Source organism: Cheilinus undulatus, linkage group 15 (genome assembly GCF_018320785.1).
Source record: "Cheilinus undulatus linkage group 15, ASM1832078v1, whole genome shotgun sequence".
Lineage (NCBI taxonomy): Eukaryota > Metazoa > Chordata > Actinopteri > Labriformes > Labridae > Cheilinus > Cheilinus undulatus.
The window spans coordinates 31,710,082-31,734,313 of NC_054879.1; the positions used below are offsets into that span (position 1 = coordinate 31,710,082).

The window sequence follows — 24,232 nt, forward strand, 5'->3', positions numbered from 1 at the left end:
AAAATGTGACATAAAAACTCATTTATAAAACAAGAATTACAAAATGTTACAATTTCCTCGGCTGTTTATGGCAGTGTGTCTCCCTCTAGTGTTAAACCTGGGAAAAAGCATCGCTTTGTCTCTTCCTGCATGGTCTGCTCTGCTCAGCATGATTCTTCTCTTTAAAATCAGCAAAGCATTTCCTTTATGGGCTAGATTGGTCATTTTTTTTCTGTTTTTGACATTGCAAATCAAAGCTTTGGAATAAAAATATGATCTATGATTTGTAAGTGGGACTATAACTACTTGAATTTTGTTGCAGCTGCATGAACACTGGACTTTCCACCTGGAGAGTTTTGTTGTATTTAACCTTATCTAACCAGGAAAAAACAGTGAAATTTAAAAAAAATTATAATTTTCAAGAGTGTCCTGGCCAAGACAGCAGCAGTTTACAAATTTGTATGTTTACACATTAAATGTAATACCAGATATCTAAATGCACTGAGAGACACAAGGTAAAAAACTTAAAAAGAAAAGATTTATAAAAGATTGAAGCTTCCACAGCCAGATATATTTGCCTCCAAATTAATTAACTTCCTCTTAAAGGTGTCCAATAAAGCATTATCTTATCTGCCAGTTTTTGTTTGTTGCTGATTTTTGCCTCATGTCAGTGCCCATCTTAAGTCCTGAGTTATCCTTCATTTGTTACATGTTTGTGATTTACAATGAGCCTTAAATGCCAGTTCTATGGTCAGGGTATCAATGATACCCTGACCTTCTACCTACATCTAATTCACTGCCAGTTAAAGAAATCCTCACCGCGTGGCTTTGCTGCCATCTTGTGCTATGTCAGATTTATCCTTGAGCTTCCCTTTTTACTTCCTTACTTCTGCAGAAAACCATAGCCAGGATTGTAGACATACTGAGGGCCTTGGTCCGAGTCATCTGTCTCAAAGTAAAAAAAAAAAAAAAAGGTTAAAAGTTTTGATACTGTGCAAATTCATTTTGAAATTTATTATTTCTTCATTTAGTTTAAGCTCTACTGAATAAGAACAATACTCATTAATCAGCATATCTGTAGTACCAAACAGCATCAATATGCCTGAATTAGAATAATAGCTAAACTAAACTACTGTCCTAAGGCAGGTAGTTACAAAAAGAGTGGAAAGGGGTCATGAGACACCAAGAGGAGGTCGCCAGATGCCTTTAAAGGGGACATATTTTACCCTTTTAAGACAAGTTTATTTTGGTCTCAGAGGTCCCCAAACATGCCTGTGAAGTCTGTTGCTGAAAAAAAAAACAAAAAAACAAAAAACTCCAGAATAAGATCTTTGTATGTCTAAAGATCCCTCTGTTTCAGCCCTGCTCAGAACGAACTGTTTCTGTGTCTGTGGCTTTAAATGTTACTGAGCTGTCTGACTCCGCCCCTCTCAGGAAATGGATATGGTTTAATAGATGTGGCTCTCCTGAACTTTGGGCGGCACTTTCTTCTAAGCGAACAGGGCCAACCGAACCTGGGGGCGGGGCTAACTCCCCACATGACATCATGAGGGGAAAATCTGAGAACGGCTTGTTTTATCACACATGTTCTGAAAGGTGGAGAGAGAGGGGGAGGGAATGGATTTTTCTGGTACATGAGGGGATTGTGGACAGGCCAGAAGCACACATTTTTGTTAGAAAAGCACGAAAAAGTGATTTTTGCATAATATGTCCCCTTAAAAAACTAAGAATATATATATTTTTTAAAGATTTATTGTTGGCCTTTTTGCCTTTATTAGATAGGACAGTGGATAGAGTTGGAAATAGGGAAGAGAGCAGCGAGAGACATGTAGGGAATAGTGCCACGGGCCGGGTCGCCCACGCGCATGGCGCACGCCTCAACCACTCAACTACTGGCGCACCAGAATATTTTTTCAATGATTTCAAACTGTATATTTTACCAACTTTCATGAAAATATATGCATAAAATTAGTGAAATGTAAAATAAAACATGGTCATTTTGTCAGATATATGCTGAAATCAAAGTTAGTTTCAAAAAATCTGTAAATAGTATGTCTGCACACGGCCTATCCAGAGAAATGTCTGGGCCTCTGATAAACCCAAAAATGGGCCTTCTTCTCCAGTTGTGATTTATTGAGGCTATCAGTGCACATGTGCTGGATCGCTGGCATTAGTGCTAGCGTCCTGTTAAGCCGTCTTAGTATGTATGCAATTTTTGACAAAGTGCCTTTTCAGTGGGCAGTATTTGACAGTGCCCTCTTTGGGTGTTTCTTGGTGGGGGAAATCTGACAAAATGCTGTCTTTCATGTCTTCCAAGTGGGCACAATTTGACAAAACTTATGCACAGTGCCTCAAAAATCCTGAGGGTGCTGCTGATTTTTTCCCCAGTGTCAGCTTACCACTGGCGACCAGTAACTCCATTTATGCTATGTGTTTCTTTTTAAAATCATTAAGGCTGTTACAATTACAGAGAACTGAAATAACTCCTTACTCGTTACTTTCACAGTCGACAACTGGATGAAAAGGTTAGAAGGGTCATTACAGAATTGGAGGGCATTTTACATCCCACCCATAAGATTTTAAATATTCAATAACAATAATGTGATAACACATAGTTGTACAAATTTGATCTGTCCTTAGGCAAAATGTAGAGATATAATTGTAGTGAAAGTGTTTCTAAAATATTATTTATAAACCAAATAGCTTGTAAATCTGGACGAACCAGATGTTGTACGCTGTCAATAGAATAAAAATAGAATAGGCTACAGCTATTTTAGACTTCCTCAACAGTGTAAAATACTTTAATGGTGTCAAACATTTCTGCTGTGCTTTATTGTTCACCACTTTCCAACATAATTATAATTCTACAATGTTCTATAAAATTTGAGTTATTTCCTCTCACACTGCCTTAACAACACAAATAGATGTTACTTTTCAAATACCTAGTTACTTTAAGTTAAAGTAACTGCATTGTTAAAGTTTAACAATGCAGTAACTCAGTTACTTTTTGCTTGCAGTAACTGTAACTAGCTACTATTTTTCAGGAACTTGCTCAACAATGCTGGCGATTAATTGGAAATGTAATTTTCCAACCCACAAGACGGAACCCTTCGTGAATAAGCTAAACACGCTTTAAGTATTTGGTAAGACCGGATATTTTACGACTACATTAGCTAAACATTGAGCTGGCTACATGTTTTTTTATATATCTGCATCCATTTCCCATAATGCCATTCGGTGAATTCTCCGGAAGAAAACCTCCGCATTTCCCCGTCTACTTCCTCTTTCCGTCATCGGAGTTTAGGTAGGACAGCAACTGTCTAATTCCCTTTCTCAAATCTCTCTATATCCAGATATTTTGACATCATCCGCTCAATTTTAACATTTCTGAATGTACATGAAGTGTATAAGATAAATACCCATGCGATATTTTAAGAGTAGACTTTAGTTTAGTGGTCTTTTATAGTGGTTCAGTGTGGCTCATTGATGACATGGCGCTGCCGTAGCGGCTAAAAGGCCGGCAGCCGATTCTCACAGAGCGGATTTATGTTTGACATGAGCCTTCAGATGAAGCGAGGAGTAAACAACATATAGCGGTTAAAGCTGGAGGCACATTTTACCTTGACTGTCAAAACAGCGGCTACAGCTTTTCTAAACAGTAATGTACAGCAGTCTGTGAAGGCTAAGCTGCTAGGCTAACAGGTGCCTATTTCTGATTACTGTAAGAAATGTGAACTATGTCCCGTTCAACTGTGTGTAAAGTTAATTCCTGACTTGGTGTTTTAACTTTTATACACCACAGAAGTGCGGCATTTGTGGAAAGTCAGAAACTTAAGGGTTAGCCTTAGCCTCAAAGTTAGCATTCACATGTCACTTGGTATAAGTCGCTGTCTGTTTTTTGTTTCAGTCCACGATGGGACGTGTAATCAGGGGACAGAGAAAAGGTGCGGGCTCCGTGTTCAAAGCGCACGTAAAGCACAGAAAAGGTGCTGCTAAACTCCGGCACGTTGATTTCGCTGAACGCCATGGTTACATCAAGGGGATTGTGAAGGTAAGGCCACTGCGTTAAGTACAAGACTGGGGCAATGAAAGTGGTTGCTATGTGGTGATATAGTCTAACCTGTGGGCATCTCCTCCTCTCAGGATATTATCCATGACCCCGGCCGTGGTGCTCCCCTGGCCAAAGTGGCCTTCCGTGACCCATACCGCTTCAAGAAGAGGACGGAGCTCTTCATTGCTGCTGAGGGCATCCACACTGGACAGTTCATCTACTGTGGCAAGAAGGGTAAGAGGCTGACAGCAGACTTTGTATGGTTCTTACTGTTTTACCAAGCTTAATTTTCTCTCAGGCTCCCAAAAAGCAGGTCTTACACAGCACATTCAAATATAGAAATAATTGAAAGGGCTAAACAAATCAAAACGTGGACATCTGTTATATGAATGATGTTGTAACATACATCTTGCTGTCATGTCAAGGGTGTTTGAGCTCATTGTAAGTACTGAGCGTCATGTTTATTGTGGAGGCTTAGGCTTGGAGTAAAATATGCGGCATTTAAAAAGCCAGTGGAAGGATGCTCATGTGATCAGTGTGTAGGCAAGTGTTCCTGACAGCCTGGTCAAGGCATTATTATTTAAGTGTTTTGGAATGAATTTGAAACATGACCGAGTTAGTTAAGTTTCCTGTTGAAATATACATTTTTATTAGAATTACAGTAATTTTTAAGTCAGACCTGTTCTGTTGCAGTAGGCCAGACTATATCTCTATGTGCTTTCAGGTCCAACTAATGGTTCTTTAACATTAAGGTCCTGGGCCCAGATCAGAGTATATCTGAGCCCATACTCTTGTTTCCATTTGGTCAGTGCAAATGCAAGCATGCTGCGCTCTGGCACTGGGCCTGAGTCTACTTAAAGTGTTTTTTTTTCAGGCACTGTTTGTGTGGACTTGGGCATGGTATGTGAATGCAGCTGGGCTGAGAGGTGAACAGGCAATTCTGTACATCTGTCTTTTTTAAAACTGTTGTAATCGTGCAGCTTTGGCTTTTTTCCCTTTGTGCAGCATGGAAGGAAAATGGAGTAGGAAGAGGGTTTTTTTGCATCTTAAAATAATAAAAATGTAGTTACCTGCAGGATGGAGCGGGAGCAGTCACAGCTGGCACAAAATAATTGTCTAATGTGAATGTCAGAAGAACCCATGCTAAGACTGCACACTTAATCTTGAAATAGTCAAAATTGCAACATGAGTAAGTGCAGTTACTTGATACAGGTAAAAAAAAGAATTATAAAACTGCATTTCGATGAAGAACTGTGACTCTGCAGAAATGTTATTGGCTTACTTTTTTTTTCTAGATAAATTCAAACCCTTATTTGGTACAGCCCTAAAATCATGAATTTACTGTTTTTAGGGGAAGTGAAAAATTGGGTGCCAAATTTACTTATCCACCCTTACAATGAAGCATATCACCAAACCTAGCCCTAACCTGCTAAAATAGATGCCATGCATGTGGCCATATTGTGCAGCCCTAACCAAGATATGGCAGCTTTGTTTTTAGAAACTGATCAAAATGTTGCCTTTATAATTTTTCATGTTCTGGTAGGAAAAATCATTTAGAAGTTTTGACAAGAAAAACAAGAGGCAACATTTCCCTGAACACATTGCTATACATTGCGCTTTAGTTGTAAAATAAAAATGTTTCGATATGGATTGATATCTTTGATTTACCAATAAATACATTTTTAATGTCTTTGTTCTGGATTCCCACCAGGATCTAAAATAGTTTGAACTAGGTTGGATGTACTTGCAGCAGCTGTACTATCTTGGTGATCTATCTTTGTTGGCTTCGTCTTGATTAATTTTGCCTCAAAGTTTTATTATAGGGATGTAATTCTTGTAGGAACAGTAACTATGGTGGTAAATTGGCAGGACACGTGGGGGCGTATTATTGGCTGAAGTAGGAAGGTTTCAGTGAAAAGCTCACCCCTGACTGTTATATCTTAACAGCTCAGCTGAACATCGGCAATGTCCTCCCTGTTGGCACCATGCCTGAGGGAACCATCATCTGCTGCCTGGAGGAGAAGCCCGGTGACAGAGGCAAGCTGGCCCGTGCTTCAGGAAACTACGCCACAGTGATCTCCCACAACCCCGAGACCAAGAAGTCCAGAGTCAAGCTGCCCTCAGGCTCCAAGAAGGTCATCTCCTCTGCTAACAGAGCTGTCGTTGGTAAGAACTCTTAATATCTGGAGGAGGTGACGTTTCCCTTTATGGCGTGTTCGTGTCCGCTGGTACAGATTGATAACTGTATTTCTCTATCTGTGTCTAAGGTGTTGTTGCTGGCGGTGGTCGTATTGACAAGCCCATCCTGAAGGCAGGTCGTGCTTACCACAAGTACAAGGCCAAGAGGAACTGCTGGCCACGTGTCCGTGGTGTGGCTATGAATGTAAGTGACCATGCAGCAGTGTTATCTGTGACGCAAACCAGGTGGCTTCTGCTATCCTCAAGAATGCCTTGGCCAGGACACTCTTGAGATTCCTAATCTCAGTGAGGTTTTCCTGGTTAAATATGTTTGAATAGAATAAAAATGCACAGATTATTTACCCCCAAGGCGAAGGTAAAAGGCTGATGTAAAGTTTATAGTGAGATGTGGTTGTATTGATATTTTTGAGCTGGGTTTTAATTCTTGTCCTATCAAACTGCTTTACTTTTAAATAACATTTTACTGATTAAGGACTGATTTAGTCTTTCAAGAGTAAATCATCTTAACAGCTTCAGTGTAACAAATTAGGGTCCTTTTTAGCATTAAAAGCTGGGTGATGCTGAGTTCCTGCAGCTTTAAGTATAATAAGATTGAAATATGTCCTTAAGAGTCACATTAAAGGTTATTTTTCCTGTTTTTTTGCTGCCATTGTTAAAGAAGTTGTGTGATCTCAAGTGTTCGGTGCTAGCTTCAAACAAAATGTTAAGTATTCAGATGTTGAGTTTATTTAAAGTAGCACTGAAGCAGCACATGAGAGGAATGAAGACAACGCAATCAGGGGCTGGGATTTTCTGTGTTGTGTGGCAATTCCTCTAATTTTCTGTTGTCCTCTCCTTTCAGCCTGTTGAGCATCCCTTCGGTGGTGGTAACCATCAGCATATTGGCAAACCCTCAACAATCAGGAGGGACGCACCAGCTGGTCGCAAGGTCGGTCTTATTGCTGCCCGTCGTACAGGCAGACTGCGTGGAACAAAGACCGTCCAGGAGAAGGAGAACTAAACCTGAATTTGTTGATAATAAAACGTGTTCTAAAAGAATCTGGGCCTATGTTATGTCTTCTGTACCATCTTTCAAACTCCTTTTACTTTGAATTGGTAGTGTACTCTATTTAACCCACAGGAATGAGAAAGGTGTAATACATGAATATTACTGGGCCACTGCTGATATTACAAATGCTGATAATGTAGAGTGATGTACTGTCTGTACAGTATGTTGCTGAAATAGGCCTTTTTCAAGTTGGGACACATTTTCAGGTACTTATAGTGACTTACTCGCCACCTATGATTACAACTAGATCCACCCCACTGAAAATAGCAGCAGGGGTTGTAGCCAGATCCGTTGTCTGTCCTCTCCAGCAGGGGTTGTAGCCAGATCCGTGGTCTGTCCAGGGACCATGGTCTCTGGCACGGACCACGGATCCAGCTACAACCCCTTCTGGAAAATAGCCTAGTTTTGGTGAGGGGACTGATCAAGTTTACTTGCATAAGAGGTAAAGGAAATGTATTTACCTTGGTTAGCTGTTAAGTTTTTATTTTTATTTTTTCATTAAGGGTTAATTTTTGAATACTGTTTCAAGTATTGAGAAGGCAGCGAGAGTGAGAATTTTTGTTTATGAGCATTTCCAGATGCCTCTTTTCAAACGAGAGAATGCTGAATCATATTTTTAATGCTTTGTTTTCATAGAAGAATAGATTTTAAAGGTTTCCATAAGAGCAGGTGACAATGGCTTGTCATTTTATATTTTGACAATACCAAAGCACACTTTCATCTCTGAAAATTTCCTTTATTTATTCAAACATACATATTCAAACATTTTATTTGAATGGCAGGAGGATGACGACAGTTTTCACTCAGGTTTCTTCCGTGAAGAGCCTCCGGAAAGGAGAAGACATACAGAGAAACTTATGTGAGATAAGAGATAAGATTTTTCAATAGAATTTTTAAATTTTATAATCAGAACCTGTAATGGGTCAATAATAAGCTCTACATACCTTTTGTATACACTCAGGGCCTTGATGACCGTCAGTATTAAGTATTTTTCTTGCTATTTATGTATGGTGTTTCTTTGGTCATGAACACCAGAAGTGTAATTTACCAAGATCAAAGTTTTCAAAAAATGTGTTAAAATTTTTCTTAAAACATCAAAGTGTTGCACTTTAAACTTGCATTTAAAGGATTTCATTCATACAAAAACTATTTAAATTTGATATTTATGATCAGGTCTGCTTTTGATTTAAAAATTGATGCAAACGCAGTTGGAAAAATAAAATACAGTATATCATTTTATTGTCATTTTTTATGCCGCCATTTTTGGCCACGAACACCCAGAGTGTTAGGATTTATTTTACATCACAAATATTTTAAATCTGCAACTTGCCACTATTATCTGGGGTGGAAATGTAATAAAATGCAAAAGCACCTGTTTGCTTTCAGTGAAAAAACATGTTTAAAAAGGATAACTGAGAATAAAGATGCTGTTCTAAACTACATCATGCAGAGGAATGGCGTGCAGCAATAGGGAAGTATGTAGAAAATTGTACTGGTAATTCTGTAAATTTACATTTTGCAGAGTTGGCAGGGTTGGAGAGACTAGAGGGCCGCTCAACATCCGAGACAGTTTGGTACAGACAGGCTGGAGCATCCTGTAAAAAACACATTTTTATAGGCAGCAAATCTTTTGACCTGAATCAAACTTAGGTTGTGATTCTGGCCCTTGCTTCAAATTTGAAGTTTTTCCTGTTATTTAGACATTTTCTATTGGCCTCAGGAGAAAATTGCTTTCTTCCCAGTTTACAATAGGAACTCTGTCTTAAAAAGTCATGACAGTAACAATGCATCAGAATTAAAGCTGTTGCTTGTTATTGACAGGCCATGATTATCCTCTTAAAGGAAATTTTGATTTTCATGCAGGCTAGTATAAAAAATGTATTTATTTCTGTGGTGATAATAAAAAACAAACAAACAAAAAAAAACAAAAACAAAAACAATCGTTTATCCTAAGCTTGCTCTGTTGGGTTTGTCCTTGGAGAAGCATAAATATAGCCAAATGATCAAACATTTATCAATTTCAGATTAATTGGCACCAAAAAATATCTATTTCTTCGTTTTGAAAAAAACAAATAATTGACCAGGTACAACTCATTGGACAAAGCAAAAATTTTCCTGCCTTACTTTGGAAAGAATATCCTGAGTGATGTGGACAATGCAGTTTCTGAACTTGTATAAATTTATTATGAAATATTTACAACTAAAATTTCAATATTGAACAGCTGTCAAAAATGTATACCAAGTTTGGTTTAGATTACCCATTTGTGTGATGCGAGAAGCTTTGTCTGATCTATTGTTTTCTTTAGTTGTGAAGATTAAAATCAGCACATTTCTATCAGCATAGGCATGATGCAAATACAAAAGCTGTATCTTATGGTGCTAAGAGTAAAAAAATTCCAAAAGATAAATCAGTATTTGATATCTATGATCAGGTTTGCTCTTGATTAAAATGACAATGCAAATTAGAAGAAATTAGAAGAAATCTTATTTGAAAGTATTTTATTTCTATGTATGGTGTCCAGTTTTGTTCATTTACACCTTCATGGGGGAGAAAATAATGAAACATCAGTGGTTTGCCATGTTGAATGATTTGATTCCAGACACAGTTATCAAGTATTATTTTCATTTTAAAGAAAACCAACTAGAGCCTCACAAGTAACTACAATTTTTCCCATCATTTTCAACCTAATTATTGTGAGATCAAGGGTGCCTGCTTTGCTGCTGGTTGTCAGTTTTGTACACTAGAGGGAGCCAGCGTATCAGGACAGTCAGGAATGAAAGGTTCCCATCATTCAATAAGCTATGCCATGTTTATTTGTGGTCTATTTAATGCATGTATTGAGGCTGATGCAGATTATGAACCCATAGCATTACATTTTTGGCCATGTCAAAGATTTGATTCTCTTGGTGACATGAATTGCAATCTTTTTTAAAGAGTGATAACAGAGTGGTTAGTGTGTGTTTTATCAAGAAAAGCCTACACAGCCTTTGTGCAGGTTAGTAAAAGGGATGACCTCTTGTTTGATGTCTTTAAACAAAAATATTAATCTGTGGTATGTGGTGCAGGTGCAACACATTTCCAGAGACTTTGCCCTGATTTTTCCTGCCAGTCCCCTTGTGTTTTTTTCCTTCTCCCTTCCCTTTGAAAATTTCAGACATAGCTCCTGACCTTTTGTTGAACTTTTTAGTTAGAGTGCATGTGTGAAAGCAACAAGAGTGACCTCTGTTTGCGTGTGTTGTTTGGCTGAGTCCAATTGGAACAAATAAGATGTTTTCACACATGAAAGAAACTACTGAAAATTTCTTGATTTTATTTTTTACAAGCTGCATTTGTGAACGAAACTTAGCCTAATGCAAACATAAACACACAATTCTGGAAATTATTGGGGGTGGGTGAAGAAATGTTCAAGAAATTTTCACTTGTGCATTGTGAAAGCAGCTTAAAGGGCGACTCCCATGCACACGTATTGCAATGCAGAGTCAATATGAAACAGAATGAAGCCATTTTCATGAACTGAAATTTCCACGTGAGACGCTTGTGTGAGCATTAACAGCCCCTATTTTCACCCAGATCCTTATAAATTTTCAATTCTCACCCCTCAACTGACAGGAAAAACTTCCTATTGTATCAAATAAATTTGAGCATACAACTCAGGACATTTTCAGGGGCAGAGCTCTTGAAATCTAAAGGGATTTTTAGGCGTGCATGTGTGAAAGGAGCTTAAAGTGACCTCTGTGCACATGTACTATTGGGCAAAATTAAACTGTTTTCTTGGACAATGAAACTTCAGAAAAATTAGATTTTTCTGCTTGACCTGAACACATGAGCATAGTATATTCCTCCATTTTCCTGACAGCCCAGCCTAAATTTTTAACACTCCCTCCAATGACCATGAAGATGTCCTGCTGTGGGGGACATGTGAGCACATAAGCAAGGAAATTTTCAGGGGTTCATGTGTAAAAACCACTAAGAAAAGTGACCTTAGTGCACATGTATCGGTGGGCTAAGTCCAAATTTTGAACACAGTTAAGCTCTTTCCACACATATGAAACTCCTGAAAATATTCTGAATTTTTTGCAAGCTCAATGTGTGAACAAAATATCACAGAATTTTTCAGCCACTTTTTCCCACCCTTCCCATACAAAGAGCATGCTTGAACACACAACTCAGCAAATATTCAGAGGCAAAGAAAATTAAATTTGAAGGAATTTTGGGAGAGCATATGTGAAAGTAACTTAAAGTGACATCTGTGCACATGAATTATTGGGTTGAGCTGAAATAAACACAGAATTAAGCTCTTTTCACGCTCAAGAAAATTTCCTTAATTTTAAGGTTAACCTGAACATGTGAGCACAAACAGCCAAACATTTGTACTCAGCAATCTTCCTCCTAAATTTTCAACCCTCATCCCTTCAAATGACCTGGAGAATTTCCTGCTGTGATGTTAACTCACAACTCAGGAAATTTGAAGGGGCTCAAATCCCAAAATTTGAAGGAGTTCTCCACAGTTCATCAGTGAAAATGGCTAAAAAGGTGACCTGTGTGCACGAGTATTGTTGGGCTGAGCTCAAGTTTTAAAGTGAACTGAGCTCTTTTACTTGTAGTGGAATCTCCTGCATTTCTCCTGAAGTTTTCTGCAAACTGCTTGTCTGAACAAAATACTGCAGAATTTTTAAGCCATTGGTTTTCCTGCCGGCCCTTTGCAGATTCTCACCTTCCCTGTCCTTCCTAAAGGAAAAGAACAGAGCAAATCAAATTTTCAAGAAATTTTCACGAATGCATTTGTTGAAAATAGCTTGTGTGCTTTTCTTATAACCTAAACTCAACATGGTTTATTCAACTGGAGAAGGGCCCCTTAAAAGATGGATCTGTAACCTCTTGGACAGCAGCAAAATAGAGTTTGTCCCCTGTCCTATTTGATGCAGAATGAACACAGCACACTCTTCATTACCTGCACAAAACAATCCAGCATTTAAAACCTTCATTCAGTGCATGCAACAGCAATATTTCTGACCAACAGGGCAATTTATGTACACGTGTGAAAAAGAAAAAGATTTTACAGAGGCTTTTTACATCCACAAGTAAAAATGAGACACAGGCAAGATTCCATGTTCTTTATTTGCTAAGGGCGCAATGCTTTTTTTGTTATATTTCTGTGCACAAAAAACCTCACAAAGTGAAAGTCCACATCGCGACTGTAGCTCCAGAATTCAACGTCACACCATGGCCAAAACAAAAGTCGGCAAAAAACAGGGCGCAGAACTCTGTACAGTCAATATCTTCTTTAAAAATAACACAAGGACAAAAATGTTCCTCTTAAATCAAATTCTATTTTTAGTGAAATACAACAAAATAAATTCTATAAAATAAGAGCAAAATATTTAAATATAATACGATGGGCAGAATATTTTCATTTGCAGGAGTATTTGGTATGTTTTAGACAAAAAAAAAAAAAAAGAAAATTCAAAAAAATACATGCATTCAAGTTACCAATTAAATACAGTATTTACTGATGTTTACCTTTTACTCCTACAGAATTACAAGTTAGCTCAAGTTGCAACATGACTAACCAGCCGCTATTCTTACGGTACAACCCTGCTGTGGATCCAGTTCTCCACGGAGCACCAGGCTGCCGCTCAGGATCTTCATCCCGAACCGCAGCCAGACGCCAAAAAAACAGGACCGGCTCTGTGGCAGAAAGGAAGCCGATTGGGCAACAAGTCTGTCTACAACTAGGCTCTATTGAAGAGACAGAAGCAAACCACACAGTCTATTTTACACCAGAAAGCCCAGTGCAGCAATTCTGTTGCATATTGTGTTTCATTTTCAGATTTCCTACAGATGAAAGCTAAGCCGTCTAATCCCACCAAAAACTGACTGCCGAATGAGAAGTTGGAGTATTATAATGTGCAATTGAGAAGCCACTTATTCATACATTGGTTCAAAATATCGCCCTCATTGTAGACAGGGTAGATGAGTAGAAAAAGGAACAAAAGAAAAAAACTAAGGGTAACAACACCCCTCTGGAGATGTGGATTAAGAACAGCTTTTAGGTTGTTATGATCACAAGTCTTCCCTTGGGCTACACTATTCTGGTGAGAAGCCATGCTAAATGTTACAGCATATTAACTAGAGCTTCGAAAAGGATTGAATTTAATAACCAGAACAAAAATAGAACAAAAGAAAAGAAAAAGAAAGGCAATGAGTTTCAGAACAATGTTGCATCACTGCTTTTTCACATCAACCAAACACCGTAAAAGTCCACCCAACCATTCCAACGTCTCACACTAAAACCAACCACAGCTCGTGAGTTGATTTGGCATCGGTCATAAGGTTGCCAAGGAGCTTAAGAATAATAATATAATTATGATAATAACAATGAGTCCTTCTACAGTTGAATGACCAGTAACCGTCCGATGGTAGAACAAACTTTACTGCTGAGCATGGGTGATAAAACAAAGAGGAGTTGTTGTCTTCTTACAGTTTTTTTTGGGTGTTTTTTTTCGTATTTATAATATCCATTTTTGTTTTTCATAATATCTGCAACATCTCCCAACAGCAAACCACACAGAGTTATGCTACTGGGGGATCTGAACAGTCAAAAACATTAACATACTATGTACACCTTTTCGTCGTGTAGACAAGCGCGTCAGCATCGTCGGCTCTGGGTAAATTTGTTTTTATTTAGTAGAACTCTTGTCCACTCCCTCGCCTCTGCAGCCGCCAGAAGGCCCCTGCCACGATGGTCAGGAAGCCCCAGGCCAGGGAAGAGCAACCATCCCGCAGGCTGCAGGAGAGAAGCGGGCCTGTAGAGGAGGATATGGGAGGCCTGGCTCTGCCCTGCCCTGGGGCCAGAGAGAGAGAGAAAGAGGAGCCAGACGAATAGCTCTGTTGACCGGAGGATGAGAGGAAGGAGAGCGGGACGACGGAGGCTCGAGGCACAGCAGAGGACAGGGGAGAGGGGGGTTACTCCTTAGGGGGGGCGGGCGCCGGGGTAGAAGTGGTTGGGGCAGGGGCGGGGGCGACCTCCTCGGTGCTCTCCCAGTTCTCTTGTGCTCGCGGGCCGGGAGTGGGACCAGGGGCTGGGGTCGGGGTCTGGGTGGGACCTGGAGTCGGGGCGGAGGCAGGACCAGGACGCTGGGGGTTGTTCATGTGCTGAGCAGCAGGCCCGGTGTACGGCTGCCCATGGGGGTGGTTGTTCTGTCGAGGAAAAGAAAAAGATAAGAGATCAGAAAATTACAAAAAGTTGACAAGTTAACTTAAAATTAACTTTTATTTTTTAAGAACAGAAACTGAGCAGAAGAGGCAAAGCTTCTGTAAGGACAGAGGCTTTTTGAAGTGGTTTCTAATTTCTTCTCATCAGCTGGGCTAGGGAAATCACATGAAAGACCACCTTTCCAAGTTTTTTTGAGTATTATAATCTTTAAATATTTTATGTTACTTTATCAGCATGAAAATGGGCCATCAGCAGCTGATGAGTCCCCTCTTTAAGCAGCAATGCTGATGATATGAAGCACTGTATAGCCACACTGTTTGATGATTTTAATCCCATATATAAAATAATCTGCACTGTCATCAGATTTGCAGGTTTGTATTTCCTCTAAACAATCACATTTATATCTTTATAGCAGAATATTTGGTCTTTATGTGAGTGGCTTCCATTGACAGAGAAGTCCACTACCCACTCTCCTGATTGATCACCATCTCATTTGAATGAAAACAAGCCCAGAGACTGAATGGCAGTAGACCAGAAAACAGTGGTAGCAATGGGATTAAACAAGACTCAGTTATAGTTTGTGTCTCAAACACCAAAAAGCCATCATACACACCTTGTTTTTTTATCCTTCAGTGACAAAGGAGGGTGAAAGAAGAGTGTTCCTGCTGACTTTAAGCCAGCAATCACTCACTACTTGTTGACAGATTTATCAAACATTCAGTAATGTATTAAAAGTTAAGATCCAGGGGTGCCAATGGCCTGGCGGTTAAGTTGTGCCCCATGTATGCTGGCCCAAGCTCCACTCCGTCCTTCAGCCTCTCCATCCCTATTTCCAATTCTATCCACTGTTCTCTAAAATAAAGGCATAAAAAGCCCAAAAATATATATCTTAAAAAAATAAGATCCAATCATTTAACATGGTTGAAATACAAAAATAAGGTATGTGATGTCAGTGTATGACATCTCCAATCACAAGATGGGACTGTTTGTCCACGTTGATGGAGAGAGTCCAAACAGGTACTCATAAACACCTATAACTTTATTTCAAATGTTAAAATGCCAATCCTTATTTAGACAAGTCCCCGTTTTTATGTTTGACAGGTCGTTTTCACACCTGATAGTCTGGGGGACTCAGTCTGTTTTGGAACAGAAATGGCAACATTGTTGCACTTTCCTTTGGTTTGGTTCGCATTCATACTGCTTTCTTGGTCAAGTGGACCAAACTGTCTGAACACCTACAACCTCTGCCCGCTGGGGGGCGCTGTCGCCATGAACAAACGGCGACCAAGAAGAACAGAAGGCGTAGAAGAAGACGAAACTCCTTCTGCCGGTCTTTTCTTCCACATAAACAATGAAAAAACACAGAATTTAAACTGTCTTGTGGTTTCTGCTCTTGCATTGCGGCATTATGAGCAGCCAGCAAGGTGGTGAGCTGTCCAGCATGTCGTCCTTTACACGAGACGAATAAATCAGCATGGACTACGACGTTTTGCCATGGCTACACAGACGCCAAGCAAGGTACCGACATGTATTTGAGTGTATTAAATCACATATAAATCCATATATCATTACACTTAATGCCACTTCCTGCCTTTGGTTTACAAGTTGGTCCGCTTTGCTTTCACACCTCTAACGAACCACACCAGGGTTCGTTTGGAAGCGGACCGAGACCCCCTGTTTTCAAGCGGACCAGAGTCCACTTGTTTGGTCCGCACCAGATTTCGTGTGAGCTTTCACACCACTCCAAACGAACCAGAATATCCGGGGAAACGGACCATAGTTCGTTTAAAGTGAACCAAACAGCTCTGGTGTGAATGCGCTATCACTCACCATTGGTCTTAGGCTCCTTAGAACTTTTAAAGTGTACCATTTTTGGTTGTTTAGGCTTTTAAATCACTGAAGATCCTTTCTTTCCCATTCACTGCCATTCATTTTGATGGAGTATTTCTTCCAGGAAGCAAAGGGGCTGGCATTGTTTGGACAAAGTACCCAGTTGGATTTCTCTTATCAATTAGAGGCATGCTTTATTTTCTTCTGCTTGGTAAAATTTGATCACAGAATTATTTTAGTAGTATCTGATTTGCCTGTAATCAAGGACTATGATTAAACACGAGCAGCCCATCCAATATCTTATCAAAATAAAAGCCCTCTGTTTTTTTTTATTGAACAGTGCATTCAGTAGCTCTATTATTCCTTGATGGGACTGATTAGAAATACATCTTTTGCCCTCTTAGAGGTTTTAACATCACAGAAAAGTACCAGACGGCTGTAACTGGGTTGATAACTTTAAAGCAAAAACAAAAACAACAACAAAAAAAACCATCTAAATTATGATTTTTTTATAAATGTCTTTTGACCTTTACTTGATAGGTCAGAGCAACAAAGGGCCAAAGTCAGAAGCCAGGGGTTGATCCCAAAAGGACTTTGTCTGTCTGGAGATAAGTCCCCTCACATGTTACTGTCAGGAGAATGTGAGGTTAATGGTGTCGGGACTCTACCTGCTGAAACTGGGTGGTTCCAGGAGAATGAGGGTACAGAGATGTGTCCTCAGGTGGAGAGGAGTCTTGATCATCAGGTGCTTCCTGTTCATCTGGCTCCTGAAAGATACAAGATAAATTTTACGGCGATTAATTTCATTCTTTAAAGTTTAACATGTATAGAAATGTGTACAACAGAAATGTCAAAATGTAACATGTACATCTGCAATGTAGTGTGAAATAGTGAGTGGGTTGTGTGGTGGAAAGTCCAACTGTAATGCATTATCGAGTAAATGAGGCTTGAATAAGATCTGATTACATGAGTGGGTGGATTCTTCATCTGAGAGCTTCCTCAGTGACTCTTTGTGGAGGTTATTTCCCTTTGCTCTTTTCAGAAGAATAAGGCTGTTATGGTTTACTTCTAGTCTTGGTGTTATCAGTAAGAAAAATTCCAAATAACTTTAGCCTCATTGTCTAATAGTAGATGATGATAAATCCTTGTGATTATCTGATTCGTATTTCTGTAGAGTTTGGTGCCATAAAAGACTCATCATAAAAAAAAAAACATGATGTTGAGAAATATGCAGGAAAACAACAAAACCTTTCAGGGCTTACTCGCACTAACTCGCGTTATATGAAGATTATGCTTTTCTATTGGTGTAGTTTTATCTATCCACAGATGGAAAAAGCTAAACTTGGTATATTTTTACTGCCTTTAATAGAATGTACATGTCAACTGATGCAAACAGATCTTGTGCTGTCGGCTGTTTTGTAAAGGCGTGGTCCCTAAGACTTAGTTTTATCTAAGCAGCTAAGCGTTGTTATCACAAAGGCCCTTAAATATATGGCAAAGAGGCTGCAATAGCATTACTGGGTTATAATCTAAACTGCTTTCTATATTTGAAGTTTATTTATTCACAAATTTTACAACAAAACTTAGACAAGTTTTACAGTTGCATGTATATACATGCGAATCAATTATAGTAGGCTTTGTAAAGGCTTGGTCCTTTAGATGTGACTACATTTAAACTGGTCAGCATTAATATGGAAAAGGCCATTTAATAAATAGCAAAGATTAATATAAACTACATACAGTACAGATGGATAGATATGAAGGATGATGCTCATAGTTTTCAATCAGATTCAGATGTTTGGTTTTATATCAACTAGATTTAGGGAGGACGCAATTTCTTTAAGTATAAATGTATTAAATATAATGAACATTGTAAGAGGTTTTAGTTTATTAGTTTATTTGACAGGGTCATGCAAAACAACTGTTGAGCAGGACGATGTATCTTCACTAAATGCATATCAAGCATCTTTATAAAACCTATATAAGAATGACAGTTTATATTAAGTCAAACATATAGTATAAAACAACTAAATTCTGAGATTAAAAGCCAATATCTGACATAAAAAATTACTTTTAATTTGAAAAAAGGACTTTTTCCCACTGGGGATGCCAGCCATTAGCCAGTCCCTTTGGCAGATGGGACTAGAATTGCAAGCTGGTAAACCTAATGCTTAATATTTTTAGATAATTAAGGTTTCACCTCCAGCTGCCCACCACTGGTATTCACTGTAACTTCAGTTAATGGCTAATGCCATTCTGCCTTAATGCTCTTTAACACAAAGGTAAACAACAGCAAACTAATAGCACGGATGCAGATGGAAGCGTGTGGCTAAGCACTGGAACATTGGCATTAAGCTGTATGTTGGCTGAGCCATTTTTTTCTTTTATTATTGACTTTCTATTCCATTCTTGGGGCTTTAATAGTCTCTAAACATCATCATCTTTACCACATTCATTACTGCTAAAATGTTGACATTCCTTGCAATTTGGTCTGATTATGATATCAACTTTCTATCTAAAGATGGCTTTTGTCTCATAATTCTGTCTGCCTTGCAACTACACCTTTAATCAAAGGTTTTACATTTTCTGTCATACCAATAAACTTAACCTTGAATTTTTTTGGCACTCTATCTCAACATGTCTTTGCCCATATATTATCACTGTATTTTGACTAATAATTTGACTTCTAACTTATTATTCATAATTTCTACCATAATTTTGACTTGGATCTAAAAATATGACTTACCATGAAGGTTTTTCCCTTTTGATATAAATGGACTACTATACAAAAAAAATGAACAAAATAAAAATGAAATAAACAACAACTGATAACTGAAAATGTTCCTGTCTTCTGCCACTGATAACTCAAAGCTAAAGGAACTAAAAACTGTGCTGTTCTAGGGGTTTAGCATGTTTTAATAGTGTTGCAAGCCAATACGCTGGCTATCTTAACTTTTTCTGCTGATGTGTTAATTTGTTTAAGTTTGTTTCATTTTCTTCCTTTATGTCGTGTTGCCTGGAATACTGACCTTCCCTGGGCTTCCCTGAGTACACTTGAGCTGTGTATGGAATATTACAGGAGAAGTGTGTCATTCGACTGGATTTTTCAACATACAAATACAAGTTACTTTTTCAGTTGATAACAGAAATATGAGATATTTGTATGCATTGTCAACTGTAGCCATGAATCAATACAAAGACATATTAAGCAAAGAACAAAAGCCACAGCTGTCGCTATTAGAAGATATCTACATTAAAAAACTATTGATTCAGTTTTCTTTAAACCCAGCTCTGTAAAAAGAAACAACTACGAAAACGAATCATGTTCATAATGAGTTAGTATAATTATGCAAGCTGTAAATCGTTTCTTTCCTTTTCACCTAGTTCTAAGGTGCTTCTGTTATGTGATTCAGGGGTTTATTATCTTCTAATAATGATGTTTAGAAAAGTCTAAGAACTCAAAGTGGTACCCTAACACATACAGAATACACAGTGTTCTCTAGCTTTAAATAATTGGAACAGTTTGGCTCCCTGAACACAACCCTTAACACTAAAAATACTTTTTTTTAATGTGATATTAGACAAATTTGTGTAAATGTGTATTAGAAGGGTAAAACATCATTGTCATTACCTCTTCAGGACAGAGCTCGCAGGCTTTGGCCAGCGTCATACGAGCACTGTGTGAACGCTCCAGGAAATATCCGTTGGAGGTCTCGTTGCTCTGCACAGGAGGGGACCAGTTGTTGTAGGTGTACTGGGGGTTCCCTGTGTATGGCCTTCTCTCCAGCTCGTCCCCTAACCACTCCACTGCCCATGTCCATTTTCGTTTCAGGTCGCCATTACTCTGTAAGAACAAGGAGATACCATTTGATGATCACAGGATAGAACGGTGTAGGAATGGGCCCTAAAATCTGGATTTATGTTGGAGATTGGCGTCTTTTTCTCAACGTCAGTAGTGCCTTTTAACAGGGATTTGTAAAGAAACCTTAAAAAAACCCCACAAATTTAAGAGGATTTTTTCTTCATATATCCCAATTCATCCACTGAAATGTGCAGCTTTGCAAGTCTTTAAAAGCAGTTGCTGAAAAGTGGCTAAATAAAAAAGCTGTGGCAAGTGGCAGTACCATAAGACGTATAAGTCATGCACCCATGATGGTATTTTATAGACTTTTTGCTTTAAAAAAATTATGGTATTGATTTGCAAAATTTATCATGCTGAGCAAAGTTGTTGGAATCATATTTCTGTCAGCCACAGAGTTTATATTCTGTAAAATCCCATATCTATCAGAAACCTCTAGAACTTTCAAAAGTCATACCTAAAAGCATTATTAATGGTAAATTCATTTAACTTTCCAAAGATCAAGTCTTGAGCATACACATGTACACTTATTCTTCAGAACATAAATATGACAAAATAAAATTTAAAAAAATGAAAAAGTGCTCTTTACAAAGTAAAATAAACTAAGTCAGATCACAACAGGACTATGTGTACATCATGAGACGGGGGTAATGGTTTTTGTCCTAAATTCAATGAAATGTATACCTGCAGGATCTGGTAGGCCACAGAGCAGTTGCTAAAAAGTGCCACCATGCATTTGATGCACTGGTAGGCTCGTTTCTGGTAGTGGTTCTTTGAGCGCTGGATGGTGTCAAAAAGCCCATCTCTATCATCAGGAATGCCCTTCAGCACATTGTGGATCCTAGACACAAAAAAGAGAAGTAGCAGAGATAAAAACTCTCATCACGTCCACTTCAATCGATGCTGCACAAATTATTTACACATTGAGCAACGAGTCTGACCTGTGCGTCTGCCAGGAGTCCTCGATGAGCAGAATCTGTAGCAGCAAGTCCAGGTAAGGCCTCAGCTCGTAGGTGTAGGAGTACGCCACCTGTAGACACAAAACACATGCAGAATTGGAAAACTGGCTCTAGTGAAAGTATTCACCTTAACCTGTTAAAATATAGAAACACCAGATGCTTACCTGCCAGAGCAGCTCACTGAGCACAGTGGAGGAGAACTGAGGGTTCTCCCAGCAGCTGAAACGGAGCAGCTTTACTGTCTCCTCAGAGTTGCTGCAGTCCTCGATGATTTTCTTCACGTAGCTTGTCCTCACAAACAAGATCTCTGCCACCAGCTGCTGCACAGGCATCACAGGGGCTGTCAGGTTTGTGTCTCCATATGGGTTAGGAAGAGGAGGATTTCCTGGAGAGGGTGCAGAGGATATTAGGATAAGATCACCTAAATTACATTTATGTATGAGATATCATTAGAATATGTCTTATTAGTTGTCTATTGAAGCCCTCAGCTCCAAGCTCTGCCTACACAAGGCTGAAACTTAGAGTGGCTGGTTTGTCAGTCACCAGATCCTGAGCAAGGATGACAATCCTCATAGGGCTCCAATTCTGCCCACCCAAAACCATTCCTAGGCTGTTTTGATGCTTTATGTCTAGAGCTTGACAGATATTTTGGTTGAACAATATGTTCCCTGATAAGCTGCATACTAAATAGGCCAATATCAGGAGTGTCCAGACAACAGCTCTAGGGTCACCTGCCTCCTGTAGTCAATTCCAGTTAGCCCACAGCAGCCTCTAAAAGCAAAATAAATGAAACATTGCTTGCATTACAATGTGAAGCTTATGCTGCTGTGTTTCGCGTTTCTTAGTTTTGACAGCACAAACGCTACTGTGCCAGCTCTGTGAACAAACATTTTGACAAGAGAGATTCTGCTTTCTTCATCACCAAATTGAGACGAGAATGTAAATTGTAAACACATTGTGCATATCGTTGCCTACATTGGACAGGGTTTACTAACATTAATACACTAAAGGTGAGGTGTATCAAAGTCGTTTAGCCATCCTTTTATTTTTCTGTATGTGGCCCTCTGGGAAAAAAAAAATCTTGGGCACCCCTGACCTATATCATGTAAAAATTGTAATTCAGAGAGTGATAAATGCATTATGACAGCATTAAATGGTAATGCATTTTTTCACCTTCAACAGAAGATGCTTGGGCCCCATTCTATGCTATACTTTAAACAATATCTGCTGTAAATGTAGCAGACATGTTGGGACATGTTTAAATAATAGTAAATATCATCTTGTGTAATGTGCATTGAATAAAATCACCCTGTTGAGTAATTTTGGATTGAAATAAATGTTTTAATTCCAGATCAGAATGTTACAATATTGACCAAAACATCAGTAATCACTTAAATGGCCCCCTTGAAAGTGAATGAACATTGTCTTTACAATGCTATAATGGTGAAATTCTACTTTTTAGAATGGCAGCTTTGAATGGAATCCACCAAGATTGTTTCACTTAGTTTGGAGAAAGAGGAAGAGCTCACCATTGATGGAGGACTGCATACGTGACGAGACGTCACAGCAGCGGACCAGCTGGGAGACCACAGTGTAGAGCTTGCCCAGCTCAGCGTACTGGTACTTAATGGGAGGGCCGGGTCCTTCATCCAGAGCGACCAACATGAAAGTGGCGGGAACATTCAGCTTCAACAGCTGAGTCTTTTCTGCCAAACCTGTGTGAGAGGAGTAGAGAGAAGGGAAAGGGGAAGGAAAACGGTGTTTAATTCACAAACGTGCATATAATTTGGCTAAACTCTACTTGTACGAATCCAAGGTGAAGCAGATGTTCACGACAGGAGTGTGACTGCTGTGCTCTCCTTACCCAGGTTGGCATACATGACAAAGAGGTTGAAGTACTGCTGCAGGTGACGGCCGTGTTCAGAAACCTCTCTTCTGAGCAGGTTGAGTACAGCTCTCAACAAGTGGTCGCTTAGACTGAGGTTATCACAGCCCTGATTTACAAACAAGGGAACAACAAACAAACCAAAGCAGGGATTATTCAATCAAAGGTAAGAGAAACCTCTTAATTATGTGATAATCATTCAGAATCCCCATTAAAGCTCCTTTTTCTACAGACTCCTCTTTGAATCCGGCACCGACCTGAGCAGAGGGTCCGGGTGAGGCTGTGGGGGAGGGGCAGGGTCCGTCTTGCAGGGAGAAGTGAGCAATGAAGACAATGAGCTTGGCAAACGCACCACGGACCTCAGCGCTCGGGCACTCAAGCAGGTACTCCGAGAAGCGGTTGGGGTAGGCGAACAGAACGTTGTGTGCAAACCAATAGCGTACATTCTTACTGTGTCTCAGCAGGATGCAGAGGGCGTCATACCTAAAGGAGAGAACAAGGTAAATATTACGAGGAAAAGATAAAATAAAGAAACCATCAAAAACAAAGGGGCTGATGTAACTTACCAGTCACTGGCAGGACCCCGTACTACTTTCTTGGTGTGAAAACCTGTGCTGAAGAGGAACCTAGCAGCCAGCTGAGCACTAATCATAGCAATCTCCTCTGCCTCAGGCAGAAGATGGTCTTGTCCTGTTGATAAAAAGAGCAGTGATAAATACAAAGGTGAAGTCCAAGACATACTTTTCTTTTCCTGGAACTGTGACATAAACTGACAGATACCTGCACATGTAAACCACAAGAATAATATACAAAGCTTGATTTTACTTAATTCTGGGTAAAGTTGTCAAATAAATTCAAAGCATATTTCCTATCCCCTTTGACCAACCACCCGACAATTTTAAAGATGACCAAGTCAAACATAGTAAGTCGTTAGGGATGAACAGCGGTGGATTTGCCGATATCAGATACGAATTCATTATAGCTGATACTGATATTGATAACCATATGTAAATGTAGGTCAGACCTACAACTTCAGTCCTTAAAACACACTTTCAAGTTAAAGAATGAATGAAGGAACACACTTGAATCCTAAGGAGCACTGCTGGCCAAGCAGTCAGGTCATGCCCTGCATACAGAAGCAAGTCTTCCAGGTGGACAGCACAGGTTCAAGCCTGACCTGTGGCCCCTTTGCTGCATGTCATTCC

The 24,232-nt window shown here is 39.3% G+C and overlaps 2 protein-coding genes across 12 annotated transcripts in view; one reads left to right on the forward strand and one right to left on the reverse strand.

Annotated features, from left to right (window-relative positions):
* The first annotated feature begins 3,217 nt into the window (after window positions 1-3,217).
* Window positions 3,218-7,267, forward strand: rpl8 (ribosomal protein L8). 2 transcript variants are annotated; one of them, XM_041807761.1, is made up of 6 exons: window positions 3,218-3,283; window positions 3,887-4,030; window positions 4,123-4,264; window positions 5,978-6,196; window positions 6,298-6,413; window positions 7,071-7,267. In XM_041807761.1, exons 2-6 carry the CDS (start codon window positions 3,893-3,895, stop codon window positions 7,227-7,229), a joined length of 774 nt encoding a protein of 257 aa, XP_041663695.1. In that variant the 5' UTR covers window positions 3,218-3,283; window positions 3,887-3,892; the 3' UTR covers window positions 7,230-7,267. The 2 variants fall into 2 exon arrangements, with proteins under 2 accessions (XP_041663695.1, XP_041663697.1); XM_041807763.1 differs by lacking the exon at window positions 3,218-3,283 and adding an exon at window positions 3,531-3,681.
* A 3,304-nt stretch (window positions 7,268-10,571) lies between these two features.
* The window catches only part of usp9 (ubiquitin specific peptidase 9), a 48,409-nt gene continuing 34,748 nt past the window's right edge, over window positions 10,572-24,232 (reverse strand). For 8 of the 10 annotated variants that reach the window (XM_041807827.1, XM_041807836.1, XM_041807834.1 and 5 more), the window contains 11 exons: window positions 23,594-23,717; window positions 23,285-23,510; window positions 23,007-23,136; window positions 22,672-22,857; window positions 21,307-21,527; window positions 21,125-21,213; window positions 20,868-21,024; window positions 19,956-20,168; window positions 19,354-19,383; window positions 16,993-17,091; window positions 10,572-14,478 (listed from right to left, as the gene is read on the reverse strand). In XM_041807827.1, coding sequence (XP_041663761.1) covers window positions 14,245-14,478; window positions 16,993-17,091; window positions 19,354-19,383; window positions 19,956-20,168; window positions 20,868-21,024; window positions 21,125-21,213; window positions 21,307-21,527; window positions 22,672-22,857; window positions 23,007-23,136; window positions 23,285-23,510; window positions 23,594-23,717 — 1,709 coding nt within the window. In that variant the 3' untranslated portion in view covers window positions 10,572-14,244. The remainder of the gene's footprint in view (window positions 14,479-16,992; window positions 17,092-19,353; window positions 19,384-19,955; window positions 20,169-20,867; window positions 21,025-21,124; window positions 21,214-21,306; window positions 21,528-22,671; window positions 22,858-23,006; window positions 23,137-23,284; window positions 23,511-23,593; window positions 23,718-24,232) is intronic. The other 2 variants (XM_041807837.1, XM_041807833.1) reach the window with 1 other exon arrangement.